Source organism: Zalophus californianus, chromosome 10 (assembly GCF_009762305.2).
Source record: "Zalophus californianus isolate mZalCal1 chromosome 10, mZalCal1.pri.v2, whole genome shotgun sequence".
Classification (NCBI taxonomy): Eukaryota; Metazoa; Chordata; class Mammalia; order Carnivora; family Otariidae; genus Zalophus; species Zalophus californianus.
The window spans coordinates 82,055,118-82,068,494 of NC_045604.1; the positions used below are offsets into that span (position 1 = coordinate 82,055,118).

At 55.5% G+C, this 13,377-nt stretch overlaps 1 protein-coding gene across 5 annotated transcripts in view; it reads right to left on the reverse strand.

Moving 5' to 3' along the window:
• Positions 1-1,621: 1,621 nt before the first annotated feature.
• The window catches only part of ABCC6 (ATP binding cassette subfamily C member 6), a 47,270-nt gene continuing 35,514 nt past the window's right edge, over positions 1,622-13,377 (reverse strand). For 2 of the 5 annotated variants that reach the window (XM_027610952.2, XM_027610954.2), the window contains 9 exons: positions 12,644-12,954; positions 10,671-10,870; positions 8,532-8,658; positions 7,673-7,774; positions 6,729-6,875; positions 5,035-5,193; positions 4,786-4,952; positions 2,966-3,160; positions 1,622-2,638 (listed from right to left, as the gene is read on the reverse strand). In XM_027610952.2, the coding sequence (XP_027466753.1) occupies positions 2,530-2,638; positions 2,966-3,160; positions 4,786-4,952; positions 5,035-5,193; positions 6,729-6,875; positions 7,673-7,774; positions 8,532-8,658; positions 10,671-10,870; positions 12,644-12,954 (1,517 nt within the window). In that variant the 3' untranslated portion in view covers positions 1,622-2,529. Of the gene's footprint in view, positions 2,639-2,965; positions 3,161-3,448; positions 3,546-4,785; positions 4,953-5,034; positions 5,194-6,728; positions 6,876-7,672; positions 7,775-8,457; positions 8,659-10,670; positions 10,871-12,643; positions 12,955-13,377 lie in introns of those variants that run through there. The other 3 variants (XR_003522988.2, XR_003522989.2, XR_003522990.2) reach the window with 3 other exon arrangements.

The following is a 13,377-nucleotide window of genomic DNA, read 5'->3' on the forward strand; positions in this document are numbered from 1 at the left end:
TCAGCAGTGATGCGAGGGGACATGGGAGGAGGAAGGACCAACCGAGACGGGCACTGACCACAGGTCTGTACGTGACTTTCCCTGTAGCTGTCTCCCCATGAGCCTTTGGCACGGTCTCCGGGGATCCGTGGTGCGCGCCCCCCCACAGCACCCTCATTAGTGCTGGCTCCCATAGCACCCATCCCCTCTGTCCATGAAAAAGCCTCGAAGGACCCCGAGTGCATTTGCCAAACACACAGCGGCTCCCACTTTTGCCTGCGGTCCATGTGGCCGGATGTCAGGGGCCCCGCTCCAACCAAAGTGCAAAGTGCTGCATCTGGTCCCTTCCTGTCCTTCCAAGTTGGGCAGGATCCCCCAAGCGATGCCTTGGGCTATGGTGTTAAGTAGACCCAGGACAGAGCCCCCTCACCCCCGCCAGCCCGCTCTGCCGCTTACAAGCCCGGTGATCTTGGCATGCCAAGGTCATGTGAGCTCTCTTGGGCCTCATTTTCTGCATTTCCGAAACGGAGTTGGTAGGTGCTAGTAATGGTGGGGCCAGCCCTTCGGAGGCAGGACTGGGGGCTGGCAAGGGATGCAGCCCTCTGACCCCACTTGGAAGGCATCCAAATGAGCTTCTGGCCACACCTTGGCGGAGGGACGTAGAAGCTGCAATTAGATCTAGATTTAGTTTCCTCCGGGCTGAAAACCCTACGCTGGATAGAACAGCGTAAGGTCCCTTGACGTGGCTGGGACAGGGTGGGTGGGTGTCCACAGGCCCTTCCTGATAGAGCAACACAGCTGCTGTCCGTGTATCTGGGTGAACGGTGGGTTGGCTTAGCCCAGTCTCTCTCAATCAGGTGACTGATCCCCCAGGGGACAGTTGGCAGCATCTGGAGACATCTTGTCACAACAGATGACGGTATGATTGGCATCTAGTGAGGAGAAGCCAGGGATGCTGCCGAGCATCCCACAGTGCGCGACCCAGAATCATCAACCCCACGTCAGTAGTGATGCGGTTAAAAAAAAAATCCTGGCGTGTATACCCTCTGCCCCACGGAGGACCCAAGGAGCTCCTCCAACAGAACGGTATTGACACTAATAATGAAAGTTGATTGAGCACGTACTTTGTGCCCAGCTCAGCTCAGACGCTTGCACGTATTAACTTTATCCCCGCAGCGATGCCACGAGGTCACGGCAGAACCCTGGGCTGCCAGAAAGTTCTCATCCAAGGCTTGGACTCGTTCTCATGCCGCCCTTCACCGCAGCGTGTCTGTGTGACCTCAGGTTTGGCTATTTTAGACTCTGGTCCTTCTTGGCCCACGCATGCAGCCGGCTTTAGCCACGCCGTATCAGGTTTCCGACTGCGGAGGGAAACAGGCCGAGCCCCATAGCGCGCCATGCTGGTGCCTCCCCTGGACGAGTGAGCAAGACCTGGCCCAGCTCTGCCGCGGACCTGGGGCTTCCAACAGTCTCCCGAGGACACTCTCCGACTGATGCACCTGCTGGTGGGCCTCCCCTCCCCCCACCCCCCCACCCCCCACCGCCACCCGCCTGCCCCCAGGAGCTAGAATTTGGTCTTTCACACATATGCAATGTGTGCCCTGAGCAAATTCTCTCCGTGGGGGGCCTAGGAGTCCCTGGCTCCGCAAATCTTGTTTTTGGCGCTGAAGGTGCTGGTGTGGGGGGCGGGCCTGTTCTTGGTAGGGGGGTTGGGGGGGGCTCGGCCTGTGTGTCGGTTCAGACAAGATGCTCCTTGGGGCTCACCTATGAGGGTGGAGGGGCAGCAGCAGGAGGTGTGGAATTCCCTGGAATCCTATGGGGAGCTTAAAAAAAATACCAGAATGGAGAGCGCATCAGCGCCTGGTTGCGGGTGGGAGAAAGGCGGGTATGGTCACAACATGGTGACCGGAGGGGTCCTGGTGGTGCTGGACATGCTCGGCATCCCGACTGGTGGTGGCAGCTGCAGAAGCTTGCCCAGGGACACGTGCGTGTGTGTGCACGTGCACAAATCCAAGTGAAAGTGGGGAAATCCGAACAGCATCGGCCCATGGTACCAACGTCACTATTCTGGTTATGATACTGTACTACTGTTTTTCAGGATGTTGTTGTTGGGGGAAACAGAGTAAGGCTACCCAGGAACTTTCTGGATTATTTCTCATAATTGCTTGTCCATCTATAACCATCTCAAAATAAAGGGGGTAATTTGTAAAAGGACACGCTCCACTGCCCCGGCCCCAGCCCCAGGGATGTTGATTTTCAGGGTCTGTGGTGGAGTCCGGGCATGGGTGGATTTTTGAGCCCCTTGGGTGAGGCCCCGGGGCAGCCAGCGCAGAGAGCCACCAGCGACTTCAGCTTCGGGGTGGGACGAGGCTGGACGAGCCCTGATCAGACCGACCTGGGCCTTGCTGGGTCCTCCCAGGTCTGTGACGGTTGGCCACTTCTGCCATTTTCCTCCCAGAGAGCAGTGCCAACCAGTGACGCCTGGGTCCCTGGCACCCCCAGGGCACAGGAGTCTCTCTGGACTGGTACAACGAGGCGAGGGTTGAGGGCTCAGACCAGGCCTGATTCCTGTGCCAGCCTGTAAAACAGGCCCTTCTGGGCCAGCAGCTGGGCTGGGCTGCCACTCTCTGCCATCTGCCCCTTGTCCATGACCAGCACCCTGCAGGGTAGAGGGAAACGAGCGGCTCTTAACCAGCCCAGCCGTCCCGGGCGCTCTGCTGCCGAAAGCCCAGCGTGTCTGTTCTGGAAGAGTCTGGCCTTCCCTGCAGTTTCCTGCCCCGGGCAAGCAGGGTGGAAGCATCAGCTGGGCTTGAGTCCTTGGCCCCTCCCTTTCCCTCGGGGCATCAGTACTGCCTCCTGTAGAGTGCGCACTCTCTAATCCATACCAGCGCCCCTCGGGCTCTAAACCCCGCCTGCTTCCTCTGCCGCTGCAGGGGTGGCGGGGCCGGGGGAGCCCCTGAGGGCCAGCCGGGAGAGGGGTGCGTACCTGGCGCAGTCCATCACAGAGCACAGGCGGTGGGCGATGAGCAGCACCGTGCACCGGGCGAACCAGCTGCTGAGGGCAGCCTGCATCTGGAGCTCCGTGCCCGGGTCCACGGCGGCCGTGGCCTCATCCAGGATGAGGATCCGGGTTTTCCGGAGAAGGGCCCGCGCCAGACACAGGAGCTGCTTCTGGCCCACGCTGGGAATGAGTGGGAGGGTCAGGCCGGACACTGGTGTGCCTGCACGTCAGGATGGGCAGGGTCTGCCCACAGATGGGGCTTCCCCCGACAGCTGCAGAAGTTGGGGGAGTGTGTGTGTGTGCACATGCACGTCTACACGTGGGTCGGTCCCAGGTCCACAGAGCTGGTAGGAATCCCCATCCTGCCATTTTTGAGCAGGGTGACTCGAGGCAAGTCATTCAAACCCCAGTGCCTCAGTTTCCCCAGCAGTGAAACGGCTATTTCTGTTTCTATTCTGGGGTTCTCACCTGGTGCCAGACACACGAGTGAGTGCGTGTGCATATGCTGGGTCACTTCTCACAATGATCACCAAGGTGGTTACTGTATTAACGAGTCTTGTGACTCCTGAGGGTGTGAGGACAATACAAGTCACATAAAGTGCTCAGTAGTCTGCTTGCCCCAGAGAAAGCCCTCAGCACCCGGGAGCTTGTCCTACTCTAATTACAGAGAGGGAAGTTGAGGCTCGAGAGCACACAGTCTGTGAGACCCCGCACCCTGGAGACCCAAGGGTGTCTGGGGCGCTTTCCTGCCATGCTTAACCAACTGAGCCACCCAGCCGCCCCCAAAATGTCTTGGTTTTGAAAAAAAAAAAAAAAGCACACACCATACACCTGGCAGCATTCTTCACAGTAGCCAAAAGGCGGAAGCAACCCAAGTATCCATCAATGAATGAATGGATAAAAGAGATGTGGTCTATCTGTACAATGGAGTATCATTCAGTCTTAGAAAGGAAGGAAGTCCTGACACCTGCTACAACGTGGAGAACATTGTGCTGAGCGAAATAAGCCAGCCACTTAAACGAGATACCCAAAGTAGCCAAATTCCTAGAAATAGCAGAATGGCGGCTGCCGGGGGCTGCAGCCTGGGGAAAATAGGGAACTGCTTCTTTAATGGGTATAGGGTTTCAGTTTTGCAAGATGACAAAGTTCTGGAGATGGGTTGCACAATGGTGGGGATGTACTCAACACTACCAGTTGTACATTAAAACATGGTAAAGATGCTCAATTGTGTGTGAATTTTACAATTAAAATTTCTCTAAAAAGGCATAGGCCAGGGACACCTAGGAGGCTCAGTCAGTTAGGCGTCCGACTCTTATTTGGGCTCAGGTCATGATCTCAGGGTCATGAGATCAAGCCCTACCTTGGGCTCTGCGCTGGACGTGGAGCCTGCTTGAGATTTTCTCTCTCCCTCTCCCTCTGCCCCTCCCCCACCCCCCACTCGCACGCGTGTGCTCTCTCTGTCTCAAAAAAAAAAAAAAGCATAAACCATATGTTACTCAATACTCCCAGTGAGCGTGTGGTTAAACACCAAAATCAAACACCATACTTTTGCAGCAAAATAAATGCTGAGTGGGATAAAGAGAGACCATAAGTAGCCTTGTGTGGGTAAAGGTTGGGTTTTGTCACCCAGACACATTTAGGGACTGAATTTAGGAAAAAGAACCTGTCTACTCAGAGCCTGTGTTGGCGTTTGGGATTGCTGATAAGCGACGGGTTCATACCGTGAGTACTGACTGAATGGGGCTGACTTCCAGGGCACATTAGCCCGGGGCTGACCCCAGTCGGGGCGTGGGGGGCAAGCCTACCTCAGGCTGTGACCTTGCTCGGCACACTCATACTGCAGCTGGCCCGGCAGGCTGGCCACCACGGCTCTGAGCTGCACTGTCTCCAAGGCTTCCCAGATGGCCTCGTCCGTGTGCTCATTCAGCATGTCCAGGTTCATCCGCAGAGAGCCGGGGAACAGCGCGGAGTCCTGGCCGGAAGCGGGCAGAGGGTCAGAGCCGGGCCCGGCCGTGCCTCTCACCTCTGCCCACCCCGTTCCCCCCAGACCTCACCTGGGGGATGATGGTGATCCTGGACCGTAGCGTGTGCAGCCCCACGTGGGCGATGGGGACCCCGTCGATCCAAATCCCCCCCTCGGCCGCCTCTAGGAGCCGCAGGAGGCCCCCGGCCAGGGAGGACTTCCCGGCCCCCGTCCTGCCAACGATGCCCACCTGTCAGGGGATGGGAGGCGAGGCTCATTCTGACCAGGCCCGACCAGACGAAGGCAGGCGACGGGCCAGGGGGTCCCCGGGCATCTCTGCGAGGTCTTTCCCCTGTGCCCAAGATCCATCCGTCTATCCATCATCCTTGTGTCCGTCCTTTCATCTGATTACCTTTTCATATACTCATGCCATTCTATCCAACCTTCTTTCTGGACATTATTACCTTCCGCCCCCACCGTCCCATCCTCCATCAGCATTTACTGTTGCATTCTCAGTGTCTGACACTCCGTGGAGGTCCGGCACGATTTGTTTTAAGAAGTGAATGACGCGTGTCACCCCTTGTAGGAGAGGCACTGTTCCAACCACCAGGAATACAGAAATGAAGGAGTCCTTGCTCCAAAGAGCTCCCTGTGTGGTCTGGGAATAGTGCAACTGAGCATACTTCATTTGAATACAGTGGGATGAACAAGCCCCCTCTATAATCAAACTCTGGACCTGAAGCTGCCCGGGATGGGGGTGGTTAATGGGGTAATCAGAGAAGGCTTCATGGTGGAGGGGATTCTTGAGTGGCAGCTTGAAGGATGAGTAAGAGTTTGGGGAGGGGGAAGATTCCAGGTCAGCCACACTAAGTGCCAGACTGTAAACTCCCCGAGGGCAGCACTGGGTGCCCGCCTGGCCCAGTGAGGCGGCTACTCCACGGTGTTGGCTAAGCCCCAACAGGGCAATACATGGAGACTTGGGCACAGCCTCGAATGCCAAGCTCAGGAGTTTGGGCTTTCTTCTAAGGGAAGCTGGGAGCAGACGGAAGGTCCCAAGCAGGGGAACGACATGTCCGAATAAAGATCATAGGAAAACAGACGGGAGGTGGTGAAACGGGAGGCTGGGGGGCTCGGTTAGGGGCCTGGAGCCGTCCAGGGGAAGGCGGGAAGGAAGTGCGCCTGGGTGGGGAGTCCATGGGACTAAACATCTGTAAAATGGGATAATCCTAGTGCTTCTGCCTAGGGTTGTTGTCAGAGTAAAACTGCAAATGATAATGAATAAAAGCACTGGTAAACATTTCTGCAGCCCTGGCGATGTGCCAGGCCCTGTTCCAGACAGTGTCCCTACGTATTAACTCAGTTAAGCTTCACAACAGCTCTAGGAGAGTGACATTATGATTTCCAGTTTTACAGATGGAAAAACTGAGATGAAGACCTGAAGTGACTTGCCCAAGGTCAGCCATGGCAAGGCTAGGAACTGAGCCCAGGCCAACTGGTTAAGGTACGTGGAGCATTCGGCCCTCTGCCCCGGCACACAGTAGGTGTTCAACTAATACCAGAGGCAAAAAGAAAGAAGGGAGTCGGGGAGATGCCTCCTCGTCTGGGACACCAAGGTGGGCGGGCAGTGCGCCTCACCAAGATGGCGGCAAGTTTGGGGAAGACTGTAGGTTCGGTTAGGGTGTTGGTGGGTCTGCAGACCAGGGGAGCTGAAGCGGGGTGTGGAGGAGGCATTGCTCATGCTGGACCTGGCCTCCGTGAGGAGGAAGACGTGGCAGAGCCGCTCACCTTCTCTCCGGCGTGGATCTTGAAGGACACACCCCGGACGGCCAGTGGGAGCTCAGGTTGGTATCTCAGCCCAAAGTTCCGGAACTCGATCTGCCCCCCGTGAGGCCAGGGGGACCGGGCTGCACAGGTGGGCAGCTTCCAGGGCGCCTGGGGCAGGAGGGGACATGGGGTCAGAGGAGCCTCTCTCCGAGGTGTCTCACGAAATGGCCCACCTCTTTGAGGTTCAGTTTCCTCTTCTGCAAAATGGACATATTTACTGCTTTTTTACAGGGTAGTAGGGGGCATGGAACACAGCGGAGCGAAAAACAAATGATATCTGGGATTATAAAAATAATGCTGGTATTGGCTACTCTATTATTATTATTATTATTAGCCACTATTAATTGTCAAATAATAGCCTCTCTTCCTCTAGAAGGGGTAGACACGCCCCTTCACCTTTGCGAGGAGGACGAGACTGTGCCGTAGGGGGCGTTAGCTGCCGCTGGCTCTTCCCGGGACCTTGAACGGGCCCTCCACCCCCTGGAGGTGTCAGGGGGTTCGGTAAGAGCAGTGGGCGCGTATCGAGTGCCTACAGTGGGCCTGCCCCGCCGTCCTTCCCTGCGGGGTCTCATGCCCGCCCCCGTGCCCGCACTGTGGGCTTCCCCTGTGGCTGTGATCTTGCTGGGACGTCTCTGTCATGTTGCTAGCATGCTCGTGTCCTGCCGCTGTCACTCATGGTCCCCCCCCACCACCACTCAGAAGCAGGACCTGCTCTGCTCAAGTGAAGAAGCCCAGGAACCAGGATTTGTCCTGGTTCCACACGCTCTGCTCTTAACCGGTACTGCTGTGTTGGCCCTGACTGCAGGTCCAGCCCATGGTGCTCGGGGCTCGCACGCCTGGAGCGGATCTAGACCCGGGCCCACCCCGCGCCCTGTCTCCCTGCCCTTCGCCCCCTCCCCAGTCACCTCCTTGGGCGTCTGGTCGTAGTCCTTCATCCGCTCCACCGACATGATGCTGCTCTCCAGGTCCGTCCAGCTGCGAACAGCCCACTGTAGTGTCTGGGTCATCTGGTGGGAGAAGGCATGTCAGGCCGGCTTCCGCAAGGCCGCCCCACAGGCTTGCCTCAGGGCCCCCTGCAGACAATCCCCCAGGTCCTGGGACAGACAAGGGGATAGGATTCGACTGCAGCCGCCAGGACACCCCCCCTGCCCACTTCCTTCTATGCGGAGTAGAAAGGAGCCTGTCCAACCCATCTTGGTACAGGTGGAGAGATAGGACCAGAGAGGGCGCATGGCCCTCCCAAGGACACACAGCAGGACCCAGGCCCGCTGACTTCTGTTCTGAGAAATTTCTATCTCCTGATTTTCCCATCATTTTGCCTCATTGTAAAATGAGGGTAATGAGAGGATCCCTGATGGGGTTGTGGGCAGAGTTAAATGAGTTAATATTTGTAAAGCTGTGAGAACAATGCTTGATTCATTAAGAATGCTACTTAGATACATATTTTTCCCCTCATACATATGATCTGACATTAGGTATTGTTATTAATAGTTAACAAAATTTAGCAAGGCATTCTCTCTCTATATATACCTTATCTCTATATAACATGTCAACTAGTCTTTACAGTGTGTGAAGAGATGACGGCCCCATTTTTCAGATGCGCACACTGAGGCTTTGTGAGGGAAGACTCTGGCCCAAGGTCCAGGAAGGTCCCCCCAGCTAAGCTTCTGTAGAGCTATATTTTCCTCACTGGTTGGTAGTTTGGACTCGGCTCCTGGAAGGTCCAGTTGGCAGGGGTCTGTCTGTCTTGGGTGTTGGGAGTACCTGGAGGGCGGTGGACACCGAGAAGCCCACGAGGCCGGCGCTAAGGTGGGCCTTCCTCAGCACGGCACACATGGAGGCTGCCAACACCAGCACGTTTCCCAGCAGCTCTATGTTGGCAGCCAGCCACCTGCGAGGGGAGGCAGGTAAGAGCCTGGTCAGTGGGGGGCCCTGTCTGCAGGACTTCCTTCTCTGGGCACAGGGTCCGGTCATCCTGCCAGCTTGAGTCCTACAGGGGTCCCCAGCAGTGGTCCCCTCCACACCCCAGACCCCACCCAAGCTCAGTGGGTGGGGGAGTTTGATGATTGCCTGCCTCACCAGTGCCCAGCTCAGAGCCTGGCACACAGTAGGTGCCAGTTTTCTGTCCCTGGGATACGCCTGGCCATATCCCTTGTGCTCCCCCTGCCTGAACCCAACCTCCATCTTATCTTCTTGCCCAAGTCGGCTCGAACGTCGCCTCCTCTAAGAGCCCTCCTGGACTGCTCCCTCCTTTCTCTCTCTCGCATGTAACTGATAACTTCATAACAGTTACCATTCTTTATAATAAAACCATTTACTCAGCCCTTGACCATCAGTCTCCATGGGCAGGTTGTGAGCTCGGCGCGGGCATTGGCTTTGTCGCGTTCATGACTCTGTCCCCAGTACCTAGCACGGGACCCAGCACATAGTAGGTGCTCAATGGCGAGTATATTGAGCGGATGAATAAGTATGCAGCCCCTCCTACTGGACTCCCTGCTCTACCATTCATTCATTCAACAAACAAGTATTAAGCATCTACTGTATGCTGGGCATGCCGGAGGCACTGGGGACACAGTGTGATCCAGTTTTAAAATCCCTGTCTTCAGGGAGCTCTGGGCTTAACTATATATAATATCTTGTTCTCCAAACACCCCCCCAAAGTGGGGTTGTCCCCATTTGACAGGTGAGGACACTAAGGCTCAGAAGAGTTAGGTATACACATTAACAAGTCTTTGAAGCCACATCACCCTGACTGATACCAGAAAGCATGAACCTTTTCAACAGGTCATGGGTTTTCAGTGAAGCAGCCAACAAATGAATAAATAAGCCACTTCCTAGACGGCTGACCTTGAGACAGTCCCTTTGTTTCTTTAAACTCCAGTTTACCCATCTGTGGAATGAGGTAACGTCTGGCTCCTTACAGTTGAGAGGATTAAATGAGATGTGCCATATGTAGCACGGAAATCAGGGGGCCTTCCACATAGTAGGCGCTTTCTAAATGTTCATAAGTTCTTTCCTCCCTAGGCTGGGGCCCCAGGAAGAGGCAGGCCAGGTCACCCAGAAGGCGTATGAGAGTGAGACATTGCCCACAGCCACCCAGCCTGAGAGCGTCAGCTGGCCCAGGGACCTGGGTCACAAAGGAGGAAGGAATTCGCATTTACTGAGTACCTACTGTGTGCTTGGCCCTCTCCACACTATGGCACCTGGATTCAAAGCCTGAATCCACCACATATTTGCTGCGCAGCCCTGGGCAAGTTCCTAAATCTCTCTGTGCCTGAGATTCACCATCTCTAGAATAGTCTCTGCCTCGTGAGTTGTTAATAGGGCTAAGGGAATAAATCCATGTAGAGTGCCCAGAACAGTGTCAGGCATGTAGTAAGCTTGTTACAAGTATTAGCTGAATGTATTTACTGAATCCTGATAGCCACCCCGTGAAAGCCATCCCACTTTGACAAATGAGGCTCAGAGACGTATGTAACTTGCCCAAGATCGCCCTATGTAACTTGCCCAAGATCGCCCAGCGAGGAAGTTGCAGAGCTGGGACTGGAGCCCAGGCTCTCTGTGCTCAAAGCCTGCATTCCCGAAAAGAGGCTGAGGAGGCTTGTAGAGCTGCTCTCTCACCAAGGCAAGGGGCCAGTGGCCTGACCACAGAGGCTTCTTCCCTTTTGCTGGCATCTCTCCCTCCTGCCCACCTGCTCCTGGGGACTCGGCAGGCCACGTTCCATCCGCTCACAGCGCAAGCCGAGTGCACCCATGGTATGCAGCCTCAGTTTTATCCCTGCCTTGCTGTGTGGCCTTGGGCAGGCCACTTGATCTCTCCGGCCACACAGTATGACCCTTGGTTCACTCTCTGGGGACAGAGATGGAGTACAGTGTCCTCTCTAACCCCCAGGCTTGTCCTACCTCTCAGCCACCAGCCGTGGGAAACTGACTTTCTGGCTTTCATCCACGTTTGTGTCATTCTGAGCCACAAAGGGGCCCTGGGCCTGGAAGGCTCTGACCACTGCTTTGCCCTGGAAGGTCTCGGCCACATGGGAACACACGCGCGAGTGTCTGGCTGACTCAAGGCGTCTGAGCTGGCATAGGCTGGCCACGTACAGGCTCTACATTGGGACAGGTATGGAGGGGAGAAGTCACAGACACTGATGCGAAGTGTGAGAAGCACAGGGAGCCCCAAGGACAGACTTTCCGACCAGGCTCTGCTACCAGCTTGCTCTGTGACCTTGGGCTAGTTGCTTCCCCTCTCTGGGCTCCCATTTCCTTGCAGGATCAGAGTTTCGTGGTTCTTTTTAAGATCACCTGGGAAGCTCTAAAACCCTCCCGCGGCCCAGCCCAGAACGAGTAAATCGGAATCTCTGGCAGGGTCACCTTGGCCCCAGTATGTTTTTTAAAAAACCTTCTGGGTGATTCTCATGCACAGCCAGGATTGAGAAATCACTCCCCTGGTGTGAATGTCTCATTCCCAGCTCTGAGGCCACCTGCTTCCCTTAGGGCCCAGTCACTGTGGGAACAAAACCATAAAGGACACGGAAGGCAGTTGGCCAAGTGGAACTCATTCCCTTAACTGGAGCTTCCATGCCAGGCGCCGGCAACATAACAATGCGCAAATAATATGCAGTGTTACTTGGTTTGAGTTGCCATTTATGTGCAGGCAGGGAGGACTGGCATTCGCTGAACACACAGGCTGTGTGCTAGGCCCTTTACAAATACCATTTATTAATGCGAGGTGGGCATTAGCGGGCTTCACAGTTTACAGATGAGAACACCCAAGGCCTGGACGGACAAAGCAGCTGCTTCAGGTCTCTACGGCAAGCAAGTGGCAGGGCCTGGATTCAGACCCACCTCTGCCTGCCCCGAAAGCTGCCCCTCCCCAAGTCAAGAGGACAGAGAGAATACAGTGGTGGGGTTGTGGTTTTTTTCTGCTCTATTTTTGATTTCCTGGGGCGGGGCTTGGGGGGGTGGAGTTCAACCGTGGGACCCAGTCACGGAGGGGGTGGCATGGCACAGCGTAGCCGATTGGAGTATATGCCAACCCTTGGGTGGCTGTGATGAGCCCCGGGGTAAACACACAACCCCCCCGCCGCCCCCCATCCAGCAAGTCTAATCTTTCCTGGGATTGACCTATGAATGCTGAGCTGGAGAGCAGGTCACTTTGGGTTGGGGCTGTGGGCCTAGGGTGGCCAGGGGCCACCAGGCCTGCCCCCGGAAAGAGAGTGTGTGCAACCTCAGGCCAAGCAGAGCTAAAGCCAGTGGTTCTCAAACATTAATTAGCATGCATTGGAAGGACCTGGAGGGTCTGTTAAAGCCCAGATTCCTGCGCTCCATTTTCACGGTGTCTGTGTGGGTAGGTCTTGGGTGGGACCCGAGAACATGCATTTCTAACTAGCTCCCAGCTGGTACTGATGCTGTTGGTGTGAGACCACACTTGGAGACCCATGGAGCAAAGATCCAGAGAGAGGGACAGCGTCCTGGCGACCACTGGGTTTAGGAATGTAAGCCATTAGATGCCGTCCTTTCGTTTAAAGCTAATGAAACAATTGCTCGGGCAACAGGAAGAGTCAAACCTAATACAACATTCTTTGAGACCTTGCAATGCCTTCTTGGTTTCTAGATCACTGGGAAAGATGAAGCGGATTTCAGCAGTAGCAGGACGCGCGACGATAGCTACTAAGAACTTTGATGTGGACATCTGGGAGACAGAGATGAGTATAGGATGTTGGGTTGGAAACAAACTGTGGTGTCTCTCCCTCTGGGAATTCTTCTAGGGATTCTCCCCAGATGCCCACTGGGCGGAAGCTCCTTCACCGAATCCTGCCCAGACGGGATTGGCTGAGGTGCCGTGGGCTGGCCCCGGGAACCTCCTCACTCTCTCCTACCTGAAACCCAGCATAGAGAACCAGCAGTGGCAGGATGACCACAGCAGCCAGCGGGGTGACCACCGTCACTGCCAGAATGACCTCCAGGAGTCCGAAGACATAAATCAGCAACGACCGGACTTTGTCGGGGATGTCCACATCAACAGTGTCTGTCTCCTTGGAGAAGTGATTCAGCAGGTTCCCGAAGGGGGTTCGCTCAAAGAAGCCAATGGGAGATAGCACCACATCCCATAGAAGTCTCTGGAAAAGCAGGCTGGATGCCCGGATCCCCCCTAGGAGCACCATGGCCATGGAGGCAAACAGCCCAAGGGCTGGGGAGAGAGACAGGGTGTTAGAGCAGGAGAGCTGAGGCCACCCCCCATCCACCCCATGGTGGCCATCTTATGATGTGACCACCTTCACAATCCCTTGACGGAACCACCCTGTAGTGGGTTGAATAGTGTGCCTCCCCACCCTGCAAACTCAAGGCCACCAGGAACCTCAGAATGTGGCCTTATTTGGGAATAGGCTCTTTGGAGATGTTTTCAAGTGAAAGATCTTGAGATGGTATCACCCTGGATTTAGGGCGGGTTCTGAATCCAATGACTAGTGTCCTTCTGAGAAGAGAAGACATCCAGAGACACAGAGAAGGTGATGTGAAGACAGGACAGATACTCTAAGCTACGGATTGCTGGCCCCTAACAGAAGCTGGGAGAGAGGCATGGGACCCAGTCCTGCTGAGAGCTTGGTGGTGG